Source organism: Colletotrichum aenigma (genome assembly GCF_013390185.1).
Source record: "Colletotrichum aenigma strain Cg56 chromosome Unknown KSG_Cg56_contig03, whole genome shotgun sequence".
NCBI lineage: Eukaryota > Fungi > Ascomycota > Sordariomycetes > Glomerellales > Glomerellaceae > Colletotrichum > Colletotrichum aenigma.
Window position 1 is genome coordinate 3,986,936 of NW_023500909.1, and position 12,277 is coordinate 3,999,212.

Genomic DNA, 12,277 nt, shown 5'->3' on the forward strand with positions numbered 1-12,277 from the left:
TGAAGCGCAGGGAAAGCTAGCCAGAGGTACGAATACCCCACTATCGTAGCTGTAAAGGAGCGTCAGAGTGCACACAGCAGCTCTCACCGTCCACAATCGCACAAGAAACGAATTGGGCCACAGTCAGGCACATGAAATATGTCACCATGACTCGATCTCGTATCAAAGAAGGACGGCCATCAGATATCATAAAAACAACGGCGAGCACCGGAGAAACGACCGTTCCACCGTTCGATGTCATCGGGGGGTCCAATCCCGCGGCCGCCAGCCAACCTCGACGCGATGCACGGCGCAGGCGTCTCACTCGAGTTGGTGTGCTCGTCATGTCGGCGGCTCCCCATCTGCAGGCGTCAGCATTTCCGGTCAACTGGGCTCCCCTCTGTTATTCCACTTTCTTCGCCTCGAACGGCATCCACTGGAGGTCACGACCCCTCGATGGGGATACCAATTGAAATGCAATGCTGTTGACGCAATGCTCATTGCACCAAACGGCCACGGCACGCGCGAATCATGTGCCTTTTTAACAATTGTTGATTGTGTGTGGCTACTCGCCGAGTGCTTATGCACTGCTCGTGACCGTAATGTACAAGAATCTGCCCTCCGCCCAATAGCTACCCTATGCAAACATGGCGCCCTGCTAATCCTCCCACCCTTCACATCGACGCCGTCCTCCTAATGCGCTCTTACTGCTGCTGCCGCTGCGCGGTCTATGCTATTGGGTTGGTCTGCAACCCTACTCTTACAAAGGCCCGCCTAACCAATCGCCTTGGAAAAACAAAAACATACGCGATAAAATAACCATCTAGAGTAGAGATGCGGTATTCTTTGAGAATGCGTCAGCACGCGTGACGGCTTTATGCGGGTTCGTCTAATTCGTTTTGTGAGTGTGTGTGTCAAAAACACCCGCTCCGAACGCCCCCGTCCAGTCATCCGCGTCAGCGCCCCAACCTCGCCTGGTCCTTCCCGTCGAGGACCTCCGGGCGCAAGCAGATCCCAAGACGGGGCGGGGCCGTGGCTTGGTGGGATGGCCGTCCATCGATGTTGGGGGCGCGGGCGGGTTGGAAAGGACAGTCTAATGGCGATGCAACGGGTTGGCAGTCCAGTTGACTACCTTTTTGATGGTGAGGCACTCTCTAAGCGTCGTTCTCGTCGTCAGAGTCGTCCTTCTTCTTGTTCTTCTTGTCCTTCTTCTTCTTGGCGTCGTGCTCCTTCTGCCACTCGCACGTCTTGCACTTGTTGGCGGCCTCGCGGTCCAGCTGGGGGAAGATGAGCTCAAAGACGTCGGAGTACCAGGTGACGGGCTTGCCCTCGATGCCCTCCTTGATGTTCTGTAGATTCGGTCAGTACATAGAGTACATAAAAAAGATGTGTGTTTCATACCTCTGGGAGCTCGAGCCAGTCCGACATGCAGTCCTTGGGGAAGATGATCATCTTGCACCCGGCACGGCGTGCGGCGACGGTCTTCTCGCGGAGACCGCCGATGCGGAGCACCTTGCCAGTCAGGGTCAGCTCGCCCGTCATGGCGACGGTCGGGTTGACGGGCGTGTCGAGGGCGAGGGACAGGAAGGAGGTGGCCATGGTGATACCAGCCGAAGGACCGTCCTTTTGCACGGCACCGTCGGGGACGTGCAGGTGGAGCTTGGCCTTGTCGAAGAAGTGGTTGTCGGGGAACTCCTTCACCATGAGCGCCTTGGCAAAGGAGTAGGCAATCGTGGAGGACTCCTTCATGACGTTCTTGAGGTTGCCGGTGATCTCGAGGCCGGGCCTGCTGCTGGGGCGCAGAGGGCCCTGCAGGATAGACTCGACGTACATGGCCGCACCGCCCATCTGGGTCCAGGCGAGACCCATGGCGACACCGGGCGGGTTGACCTCGTAAAGGCGGTCCGAGGTGAAGACGGGGGGACCGACGTAGTCAACAAGGTTCTCCTTTCCGATGGTGACATGAACGCTGTCCGGGACGTTGAGGGCCACACGCGGCTTCTCGGTCGTGGGGGTCTCGGCCGGCTCCTCGCCAGTCTCCTTCGCAGCCTCTGTCTTCTTCTCCGACTCCTCCAGGGCCTCCTTGCCACTGTCAGTGAGGGCCTCCTGCTCGGGGAGGACCTCCTCGCCGAGGTCCTGGACGATCTTGAGGGCGGACTTGCGGTAGACCTTCTCGATCTGCTTCTTGAGATTGCGCACACCAGACTCGCGCGCGTAGGACTTGATGAGCTCCTCAATCGCCTCCTCGCTCAGCTTGACGTCGGCGTTCGCCAGGCCTGCCGCCTCCTTGGCAGCGGGGGCGAGGTACCGGTCTGCAATGGCCTTCTTCTCGTCGGCGACGTAGCCGGAGAGCTGGATGAGCTCCATACGGTCGAGAAGGGGTCTGGGGATGGTGTCGGTCATGTTGGCTGTGCAGACAAAGAGGACCTTGGACAGGTCGACGGGGACGTCCATGTAGTGATCCAGGAAAGAACTGTTCTGCTCGGGGTCGAGAAGCTCCAGAAGGGCAGACGAGGGGTCGCCCTGGTAGCCCCGGCCGATCTTGTCGATTTCGTCAATCAGGATCAAGGGGTTCTCGGTCTGACATTTCTTGAGCGCCTGGATGATGCGGCCAGGCAGAGCCCCGACGTAGGTGCGTCTGTGGCCCTTGATCTCCGCCACATCGGTGAGACCACCGACACTGAATCTGTAGTACTGGCGGTTGAGAGCGCGGGCGATGGACTTTCCAATAGACGTCTTGCCGACACCGGGAGGGCCGACGAAGCAGATGATCTTGCCCTCGACGGTGCCGCGAAGCTTGCCGACGGCAATGAACTCGAGAATGCGATCCTTGACGTCCTTGAGGCCGTAGTGGTCTTCATCGAGTACCGTCATTGCATTCTTGATGCCAAAGTTCTCTGCGCTGCGCTGTCCCCACGGGATCTGGGTGAGCCAGTCGAGGTAGTTACGCGTGACGTTGAACTCAGATGCCGCGGGTTCGAGGTGGGCGAGCTTGTTAATTTCGTCGTCAAAGACTTTGCGAACGGCCTCGGGCATGGCCAGCTTGTCGGCCTTTTCCTTGAACCTCTCCACCAGCTTATCCTTGCCGTCAGACTCGAGACCGAGCTCGCGGCGGATGCCCTTCATCTGCTCCATCAACCAGTACTCACGCTGACGCTTGGTGATCTTACTCTCGACGTCCTTGGTGATCTTTGACTGCAGCTGGGCGTTCATGAGCTCCTTCTTCAGGACGATTAGTGCCTTTTGCATCCTCTCCTCCACATTGAGACTGGAAAGGACCTCCTGGAGCTCGCCCTGCTCGCCCGAGGATACCGCGGCGGCAAAGTCTGCAAGCTTCGCCGGCTCGGACGTGACGTTTCCAGTCGATTGGCTCATGGAGAAGGTGGAGATCTGGTCCCGGAAGAGGCTGTTCATGGTGGCGACCTCCTTGAAGACGTTGACGATCTCGTTCGTGACGGCCCGGATGACGGCGCTCTTGGGGTCGTAGGGCTCCTCGGTCAGGTTCTCAACGTTGACGAGACTGACGGGGTATCTCTTGAGGAACGCGGTGGGCTCGTACTTTTCCGCGGCCTGGTCCGGCTTGGGCGCGACGGCGCTCTCCTCGAAGCTCGCCACGACGTCGCCCTTCTTGTCCGGCTGCGCCTCCTCCTCGACGGGCTTCGGGGGTATCGGCTCGGGGACGGGCTCGACCTTGGCCTCGCTGGGCTTCTTGTCCTCGGTCCCGGGCGGCAGCAGGCTCGAGAGGCGGATGCGGCGGTGGGGGTACAGGATGGCCGTGAGGCTGCCCTGCTCGCCGTGCATCGGGAAGGCACTGGTGATTTGCGCAAAGACACCGGTATCGTAGACGTCATCGACGTTGCGGATCACGTCCTCGTCCTGGTTCTCGTCCTTGAAGAGGAACGCTCCCACGTACGGCTGGCCGCGCTTGATCATCTCGGTGATGGCGGCGGCCACGTTGGGGTCCTTGATGGTGATAGCCTTATAGAAACCGGGAAACAAGGGCCGCTTCGCAATGGGGATGGCAAGGACCTGGGGGTACACGTCCGGCACGACGGGCTTCTGCAAGCTCTTGTCCGAGGACTTGCGTCCCTTGCGGCCGCTGCCGTCGCCCTTATCGTCGCCACCACTGCCAGAGCCCGCCGATGAGCCGCCCGCCGCGCTGCTGCCCTTCCCGTCCTGGGCGCCGCCGGCAGAGCCTTCATTCTTGGGGGAGGACTCGGAGCTGGAGTTCTTTGCCTCGGCGGCGAGCTCCTTCTCCTCAAGCTCGCGCTGGTGCTTGAGGTTGGCCTTTTGCTCCTCCTCGGACAGAGGCTCTACGGCGCGGTCAAAGAAGCCACTGTTGTCCTCCTCCTCCTCCTTCAGGCGGTGCGTCGACGTCGAGAATTGGGCGACGGCTCGCTGTGTTCGGGGGACGGCGGACAGGAGCAGGCGGTCGAAGGTGGGAGCCGAGCACCTCGGGGCACTGGCGGGGGATAGCCTGCTCGGGGTGGAGTATGGGCGTCTGAGGTAGTTGGCTGGGCGGCCGAGGGCGAGGCGCCTCGGGAAGCTCGATCGCATGACCATGATGGCGGCGGTCGAGGGGAGTGTTGGCGAGGTTGTGCGTTGCGGACCAGCAAGCGTTGAGGAAGCTCCGGTCTCGCGGGCACGTGGAAGTCGGGTGTTGCAGGGCCGAAGGCGAATGGCCGCTGAGAGGAAGGAGAGAGGGGGGAACAAGAGGGAGACGAGCTTTCAGAACAATTGAAACGTGCGGGTTTGTTTAATTTTTGCAGCAGTACAGGACGTCTCGTCCTAGATGGCGGTGCGCATGGCCTCCTGTCGCCTTACAAATACAAAGTGGCAGTCGAGAGCGAGAGAGTCAAGGTCCCCGGCTGAGCAGGTAGCCTTTTTAGCTATTATGGAGCCCGTCGGGGGACTACAGAGTAAACGACATCACCAAAAAATCCGCCGCCAGCCAGCAGAGCACTGACGTTGCCGCTGGCTCGGCCACTGAGAGTGGAAGACGTCGTTGCCCAGTGGGGTGGCCACGGCTCCACCCGGCTGCCTTTAGAATCTGGAAGAACATCGGACCCGGCGGGCGGGAGCACATCGGAGCATTCCACCGATGCATCAGTCAGCGGCTTGGGTGCAGCGCAGGGCCAGCCACTGGTGTTTTTCTAGTCGTCGTATTCATACTGTCCGTTTGCATGTTGTAAGCCTCAACAGCTACAGTGTCTCTTTCGGGGTGTACACACAGTACCTAGACCGTGGCGTCCGAACTCTTTGACTCGATTGCGGGGAAGGTGAGCAAGCACCCCACGCTGAAGAGGGAACGGCAGTCCATCCAATGTCACATACCTTAGCCGGAGCCGTTGCCCAGCCCGCTCACACAGGTCACAGTGCTCGACATCAGTCCATTACCTGATTTAATACCTAGGGTCCAGACCGTCGTCTTCCTCGGCACCTGCCATCACAAGCCCTGGACTCTCGAGAGCTGCTCTCCATCCCGCAGACTCGTCGTCTTCACACTCGGATTTGCACTCTCGAGCCCGGCTGCGACCTGCATCGTCACCTCTGCACTAGCGCTCACCCTGTTGATCCTTCACACCTCCTCCACCGTGACGTTGTGGACGCTGCTTCCCCCTCCCCCTTTTCTCGTTGATCTTCCCTTCCCTGCACCTGGGAACATCCACCCACCCTCGCTTCCCGACGGGACCGCATCCGGGGTCTCGGGACTTGGTTCTTCAAGCAGCACCTTGCCATCACATACTCGTACTTACACATACACACACGCACGCGCGACTTCACATTCACTTCCACGATGCCTTCAGGTCAAAAGTCAGACGTCGCCTCGTCCCTCTCCAAGCTCACGCTGGATGGCGACAAAACGCCCGCAAAGACGGCCAAGAAAACCAAGAAGCCAGTCGTAGACTCCTGGGAAGACGAGGACCTCGACGACGATGATGAGGAAGAGGAGGCAAAGCCCCCGGGCGGCGACGGCTCCAAGGCGCCTCCTCCGACCCCCATCTCTCCCACGTACAACGCGGCGTCTCACTCTTTTCCCCCGTACAGCACGACGGATCCCACGGGCGCCTCGGCAGCAGGAGCACCACCGGCAGGCGGTCCGCGTCGTCCCGAGAAGACGGACGCCGTGGCCAGGCGCATGATTGCCAGCGCGCTCGGCGTCAAGGTCCCGAAGCAGACGGAGGAGCAAAAGGCCTACGACAGAGCCGTGCGGGAGCAGGAGCGCAAGCGCAGGGAAGAGGAGAAGTCGGCGGAGAGAAAGAAGCAGGAGGAGACGGAAAGGGCAAAGGCCGCCATCTGGGAGGACTAGACAGACAGGCAGTCCTGCCCTCTTCGCTTCAGTTTCAGTATAGGGTTGATTTCCCTCGTCATGGGGTTTGTATATACGAAAGAATCCGTGTTGTCATGCACGCCGAAGCGCAACGCACTGCTCTGTATACATTGAAGAGACTCCTACCCCGGCTAGTCGCTGCTCTCCTCCTTGGCCCTCTCCGACTTCATCGCCGCAAGCGTCTTCTCGACGGCGGGCCGGGACCTGATCCTCTTCGCCCAGGCCGCGTAGTCGGGGTACTCTTTGTCGACGGCGAACTTGTCGTTCCACGCAGTGTCGAGCATGCGGCGGGCCATATAATCCCAGGGCATGAAGGCGATGTCGACGTAGGTCCTAGGTGTGTTGCCCGTCAGCTATGAGCCACTCGGAAGGAGGACAGCAAAGCATACGCCTTGTCGCCGACGAGGTACTCTCTCCCCTTGAGCACGCGGTCGAGGATGGACAGCACGCGCACAGTCTGCTCCTCATATCTCTCCTTGGCGCTCGGGACGTCTTCGGGGTGGAACATCTTGAACCACCCGAGCTGGCCAAAATAGGGGCCTTGCCATCTGTCAGAGTTGTTGTTGTGAATGGGTAGGGGGGCACGACGTTACCTGTCCGGACATTTGGAACGCCAGGAACTGCTTCAGATGAAACTTCTCGGGGAACGAAGTGTAGGACAGCCTGTTCTCGGTGTCGTACGTCTCGGCGAGGTACTCGATGATTGCGCCCGACTCCCAGAGGGTGATGCCCGTGTTCGGATCTGTGACGGCGGGGAGGCGGCCGTTGGGGTTGACTGTCGTGAAGTGTTCCTTTTTGACGTCTGTGAATTCCACCTTGATCTGCCCATGTTGTGAGATGGTTCTCTTCTCGCTGATGGGCAAGGAGGTGGCGACTCACCATCTCGTACGGAATCTCAAGTTCTCTGAGAATTATGACTACTTTGGCCGGGTTCGGGGCGTAGTATGCGGGCCGTGTTAGCCACATGGTGTTCGAGTGAGATGGAAGGTCTTGGGGCGGCTTACTGTGACCATACAAGACGATGGGCTTGGTGGCGGACATTTTGACTGCGATATGGATTCCGAACTGGTTCGAAGGCTGCTAGATGATGTGTTAGGGTTTCAGAAGTTGGTATTTGTAGAGACGTCTTGCGGTACTCATGCAGTTTGTTAAATGTATGTCTTCCGCAGCTCAACTATCTCCACCTGGCGGAAGCCCGCCCGAAAGATGCTCCAGCTTGTGTGATCAGCAGTCCGACTTGGAACGCCATATGGAGTTTTCCTGCCAAATGAGGATATTGGTATCTCCGGGAGGAACACTTCCATGCCACCATCACGTAAAGTTGTCACCCAGCGATGTTGTGCACCTGTCCAGCTTACAACATCATCACCTCACACAAGGGCCGTCACGTTACAAATCAGATGCAGACACGGCTATGTCATGATTTGAATCATCATCTCACAGAGAGGAACCGCCATGCCATGTCGCGATGCCGCGCGGGAAGCCACGAGGCTGTCGTCCGGGTTCGGCCGGGCGCCGGACGAACCGCCGGGCCCCACATCGACGCCGGCCGGATTATCACGCCGAATCTCGCAGGCCGTGTAGATTGGGCTCCGGACATTTCCATCACGAGCGAAATGACCGATGACTCCCCGCCTAGCCTCTGCCACGACCTTCTTCTGCACGTGATTCGCCTACATCTCTTGTCTCGCGCGTCTGTATTCGTACTCGTGTCGACGCTCCCACGACCTTATAGCTCACGTCTTATAGCATGTCAAAATCTAAACGCCAGGCTTGCAGGCGCGGCGTTTATGGATATACCCCGACTTTGATAAACTTCAAGATCGGAAAAGATTTCCCCATTTCACTCATCTTGTCCCTTCACCGGCATGCATGCTTTTTTTGCCAGCCCATCGCCACCACCACCACCAAACAATGTTTCTACCAAGAACCCCCAGACCATGCGCATGTTTTGAGAGCACGTGGCAAACAGGTTTGACTGAATCATTGGCCAAGTCGCCACAACCCCCTCTCGAAGCCCGGAAAATCGAAAAGCTTTTCCCTGGCCTCCGGACGATGTGTGAAGCAGCCGGGCTGAATCGTGTGACAATGTCTCCGTTCATCCCAGACCAACTCTAAGTTCTTCCATGGTAGAACAACGACCGCCACGCAGACGCGGCCACAAACAGCCAAAACTCTGCCCGTCCACATTAGTCAGACCAGAGGCCATGAAACACTGGAACACACCGACAGGGTTGCGAGAGGTCGATTGGCTTGTGGAACAATTCCCCCGCGAGGCGCCGGTGTTCGCTTGAACAAGCTGGCTTGGCCAAGCTCATTCGGCCCGCTCCTGTGGCTCCGTAGGATTGTCGGGGCACGTCCACCTGTGATGCTGTAGCAGGAGGTCAAAGGGCGGCAGGCGACCATCCCATTGCCGAAGGGCCGTTCGTTTTACTACACGATGCCTGCTACAGACCTGCGGGTTCCGGACATCAGATGCGAACACTTGGCTTCGCACGGCCCTCGCCATACACTCGTATGGAAGCAAGCCGAGGGTCAGCCATCATGTTCGCGCGGATCCAGGCATGCAGTGCAAACGGAGAATCAATCGGACCGCACGCCCCAGACGCCGGTATCTTCGTCGGCTCGGAAGCGGGTCCCGGTGATCGTGACCCAGACCCGACAGTTCTTCATCGAAGCCGGCCTGCAATGGACCCCGGGTATTTGACTGAATGGAACGACTGAATGGAACAAACGGCTAAGCGCCGGGCGAACGCATGAAGAAAAGGATTGGGCTGCCGACAATTGTGAGGTGCATCAAGCCTTTCTCGTTTGGGAAGCTGAAAAGAAGTCTGCCAGGGGACAATATTGTCAGCACGCCCGCAATGAGAACGCGCCTGCGAAGATTTGCTGGGAAAGCATCCCCATTCGACCGCTCTTGCATGACAGGCTTGGCGTGGGACTGTGTCTTGCCTCCTGGAGACCACGCCTCTGCAGAGAGAAAATTGGCATCATTTTGATTCCAGATGCGTAGCTGAATGCGGCCACTCCCCACAGCCTGACGGCCTTGAAGACATTGGCCCAGGTCGCGCGTACGAGGCGTACGAAGTACCGTAAAGGGGCCGGCGGTTTGGGGCTGCTCGGACGGGCCCTTGTCTGTGTGGTGTGCCTCTCAAACTGGTCGGAGAGATGAGACTTGATGCCTCCTTCTCCCACGTGTGCTCCCTGCCTATAGTGTTCCAAAGCTGCTGGGCCGCCTGCCAGTTCAACGCTAGCCGATTGGGCGAGAAGCCCCAGGGGCACAGACGAGAGCCCTGATCAGTGCCAGTTATCTGACGAAAACGTGAACATAGACAAGGGTGTCCAGTCGTCAAACCGTGCGGCCGAGCCCTTGCTTCGTCCTTCGCACGAAAGCAACAAGACGGACAATCATGCAAAGGAGTTCGCCCTGAAGTCCAGGATTGCTGTCAAAGGACCCAACCCGTGCGGAGTCGGCCGTTGAGTCTGACCCATCTCTGATGAAGCCGACACAACGTCTGAACTAGATCCAGATCTCGACGAGTGGACGAAGGTTGTCTTGACTGCCGGCCGAAGAGATGTAGGTGAGAGCGTGGCGTTACGGACGCAGCCATTTGGCCGTTCCCCCTGTCCACCTGGAGAATAGCGAGACCGAAAGGGGATTGATAAAATTCGGGCGCGACGGACAATCTGAAATCGAGGCGAATAAGGACGGAACTAGGATGAAGCTGCGACCGGGCTAGAGCCAAGTGGTAAATAGAGTGCCCAAAGCGAGTATAAGGTTTTCGTGATGGTCTACATCCTCTGGCCTCGCGACCTCGTCCATGGGATACCCCGCCAATGCTGCCGTGGGCGATAGCTCGCAACGCGACGCGAGGGTATTCGTACGGCCGTTCATCAGCTGCAGCAGCAACAGCAGCCGCCGGCAAGGTCGCTCAGTGGTGCGGAATACTATCATGGGCTTGGCGGACGCTGGAATGCCGCAGAGAAGAACGCGGCCGGTATCCCGGAGAGACAGAGTTTGGCGGTGTGAAGCTGAAATTGTAACCGCAGCCTTGAAGAATTACCTCATCTCTTGCGTCGTCTGGGTGCGTTGCTGAGGTAGACGAGCTGTGCTCCCGGTGCAATGCTGCGGGTGGTTGACCGATGCAACAGGACGACGCCCAGACCGAAACGGGCAAGGGCACTCCAGATGAGCAGATCTCTGCAGACGATAGGAACGGACGCAAGACCGGTTGCAAGCCACGGACATGTAACGAGGCGGCGGGTAGAAGCCATCCGTCTTGTTCTATTCTGTTCAAACTGTAGCGCCGGGCTGAGTGAAGTGTCACCCGGGTCCTGGGTCGGCTCATCAAAGCTCCTAGTCTGCGTCAGGTCGACGATCCATCGACGGCAACAGGAGACTGACTGCGACGACGAAAAGGCGTGGTGGGTGGAGTTTTTGGTTTTCTGGTGTTGCCGTTGTTGCTTGCCGTCACTTTCGTCCCATGCGAGACTCTAGACTTGTTGACTCTTCTGCGTCTGTGGTTCTGGAATGTGCCCTGTAGTTGTACGTGAACCATCCGCAGGTCAGGTAGATACGGATAAGTGCATCGTGGCCACAGTCTGGCCTGCGGCGGTCAAAAGTCTAAGTCCAAGTCTGAACTTGGCAGTGGTCCAGGGTCCGTCGTTGATCTGGAGTTTGGGAGTCTGGAGTCTGGACGGGAGACTGGAGGTTTGGGGGCCCAGTTTGGGGGGGCGGCAGTTGGGGGTGAGAGAGTCATTACTCGGCGCTTGACGACTGAAACAGATGTTACATTGCCTTGGGCTGGAGGGGGAGGAGGAGGGCGAGCCAGCTCGCGAAAAGAGACTGCGCTCGCTCATCGGGGACGTCTGAGGCTGCCGAATGCGGCGGTGCGGGTGCTGGGCGCGGTCGACCTCGCGTGGCTCATGTGAGTGCTGGAATTTGCCGGGGCCCGAGAACAGACATTGAAGGGTCCAAACATCAAAGATGGTCGACAGGGGGGCTTGGAAATGACGATGATCATGTTGGAGAAAGTGACAAGACGGCGGCAAAAAAGGGTCTGGGTCTGGGGCTTCAGAAGAACTGGAACGGGGTAGGAGACTGGTCAATTCCGACGACGTTCTAGGATTGGGCGGACGGGACGGACGGTGTCGTGCTTTGCCAACTGCGTTTGCGTGGTTGTGGTGCTTTACAGAATCGAGATGATGCAGCGCAGATTGGATGCTGCGGAGGGGGGCTAGCTAGCTAGGCACGAAGAAGAAGAAAAAAAGCAACAGCCGCAGGGGAAAAAAAAAGAAAAAAAAAAGGGAATTAGATTCGTTAATGTTGAGTCGATATGAATAGAAGCCAAGACGAGGGAGCCCTCTCCAACGTCGGAACCTTGTGGTGGTGGCCCCGGCAGAGCTTCTGCCATAGGATGCTGCCCTGTGCAATAGCAGACTGGGAGAGCACGAGTAGTATCCGTCAGGTAGATACCCAGCGGTGCATGCGCAGAGAAAAGACGAGGAGGAGCCGTCAGCATCAAAGTTTGCCCTTGCAAGATGAGCTCCAAGCGTGTTGCATTTTAGAGTCGCCCCGTTGCCTCGCCGCTACGTGCCTCAGGTAAGGTGACGGGACAGCTGTTGGGGCTGCGATGTGAGGCAGGAATTGATATCATAGGACCATGTGGGATGAGTGAGCATCAGTCGGATGTCTCCAGGGCGGGCGGGCAGAGAGAGGGATGGATGGATGGATGGAAATAGAAGGGACCACGACTGGCCCAGAAAAGTCCCGACCCAGGGTGGACACGCGAAGAACATGAACATGAACGAACATGGGGCCCGGAGACGACACTCGCTCGTGGACTTTGGGGGTCTCATTGCCTGTCCAATAAGAGGCGGTACGTACTGCAGGTTCTGATACTCAAATGCCATGCATGCGGTGGAGGGACAACACACTAAAACAACAAGTGGAGGCGATCCTGAGGT

At 58.3% G+C, this 12,277-nt stretch overlaps 3 protein-coding genes across 3 annotated transcripts; 1 reads left to right on the top strand and 2 right to left on the bottom strand.

The window, feature by feature from the left end:
- Nucleotides 1-1,133: 1,133 nt before the first annotated feature.
- Nucleotides 1,134-4,542, bottom strand: CGCA056_v005029 (Lon protease-like protein; the record flags this gene model as incomplete). The annotated part of the gene is made up of 2 exons (XM_037320284.1): nt 1,134-1,328; nt 1,381-4,542. 2 exons carry the CDS (start codon nt 4,540-4,542, stop codon nt 1,134-1,136), a joined length of 3,357 nt encoding a protein of 1,118 aa, XP_037181686.1.
- A 1,234-nt stretch (nt 4,543-5,776) lies between these two features.
- On the top strand, nt 5,777-6,289 carry CGCA056_v005030 (uncharacterized protein; the record flags this gene model as incomplete). The annotated part of the gene is made up of 1 exon (XM_037320285.1): nt 5,777-6,289. The coding sequence occupies one exon, from the start codon at nt 5,777-5,779 to the stop codon at nt 6,287-6,289; it is 513 nt and encodes a 170-aa protein (XP_037180703.1).
- A 152-nt stretch (nt 6,290-6,441) lies between these two features.
- On the bottom strand, nt 6,442-7,351 carry gedE-2 (Glutathione S-transferase-like protein gedE; the record flags this gene model as incomplete). Its single annotated transcript, XM_037320286.1, has 4 exons — nt 6,442-6,643; nt 6,700-6,833; nt 6,904-7,131; nt 7,190-7,351. The coding sequence occupies 4 exons, from the start codon at nt 7,349-7,351 to the stop codon at nt 6,442-6,444; spliced, it is 726 nt and encodes a 241-aa protein (XP_037180702.1).
- Between the last annotated feature and the right edge of the window lie 4,926 nt (nt 7,352-12,277).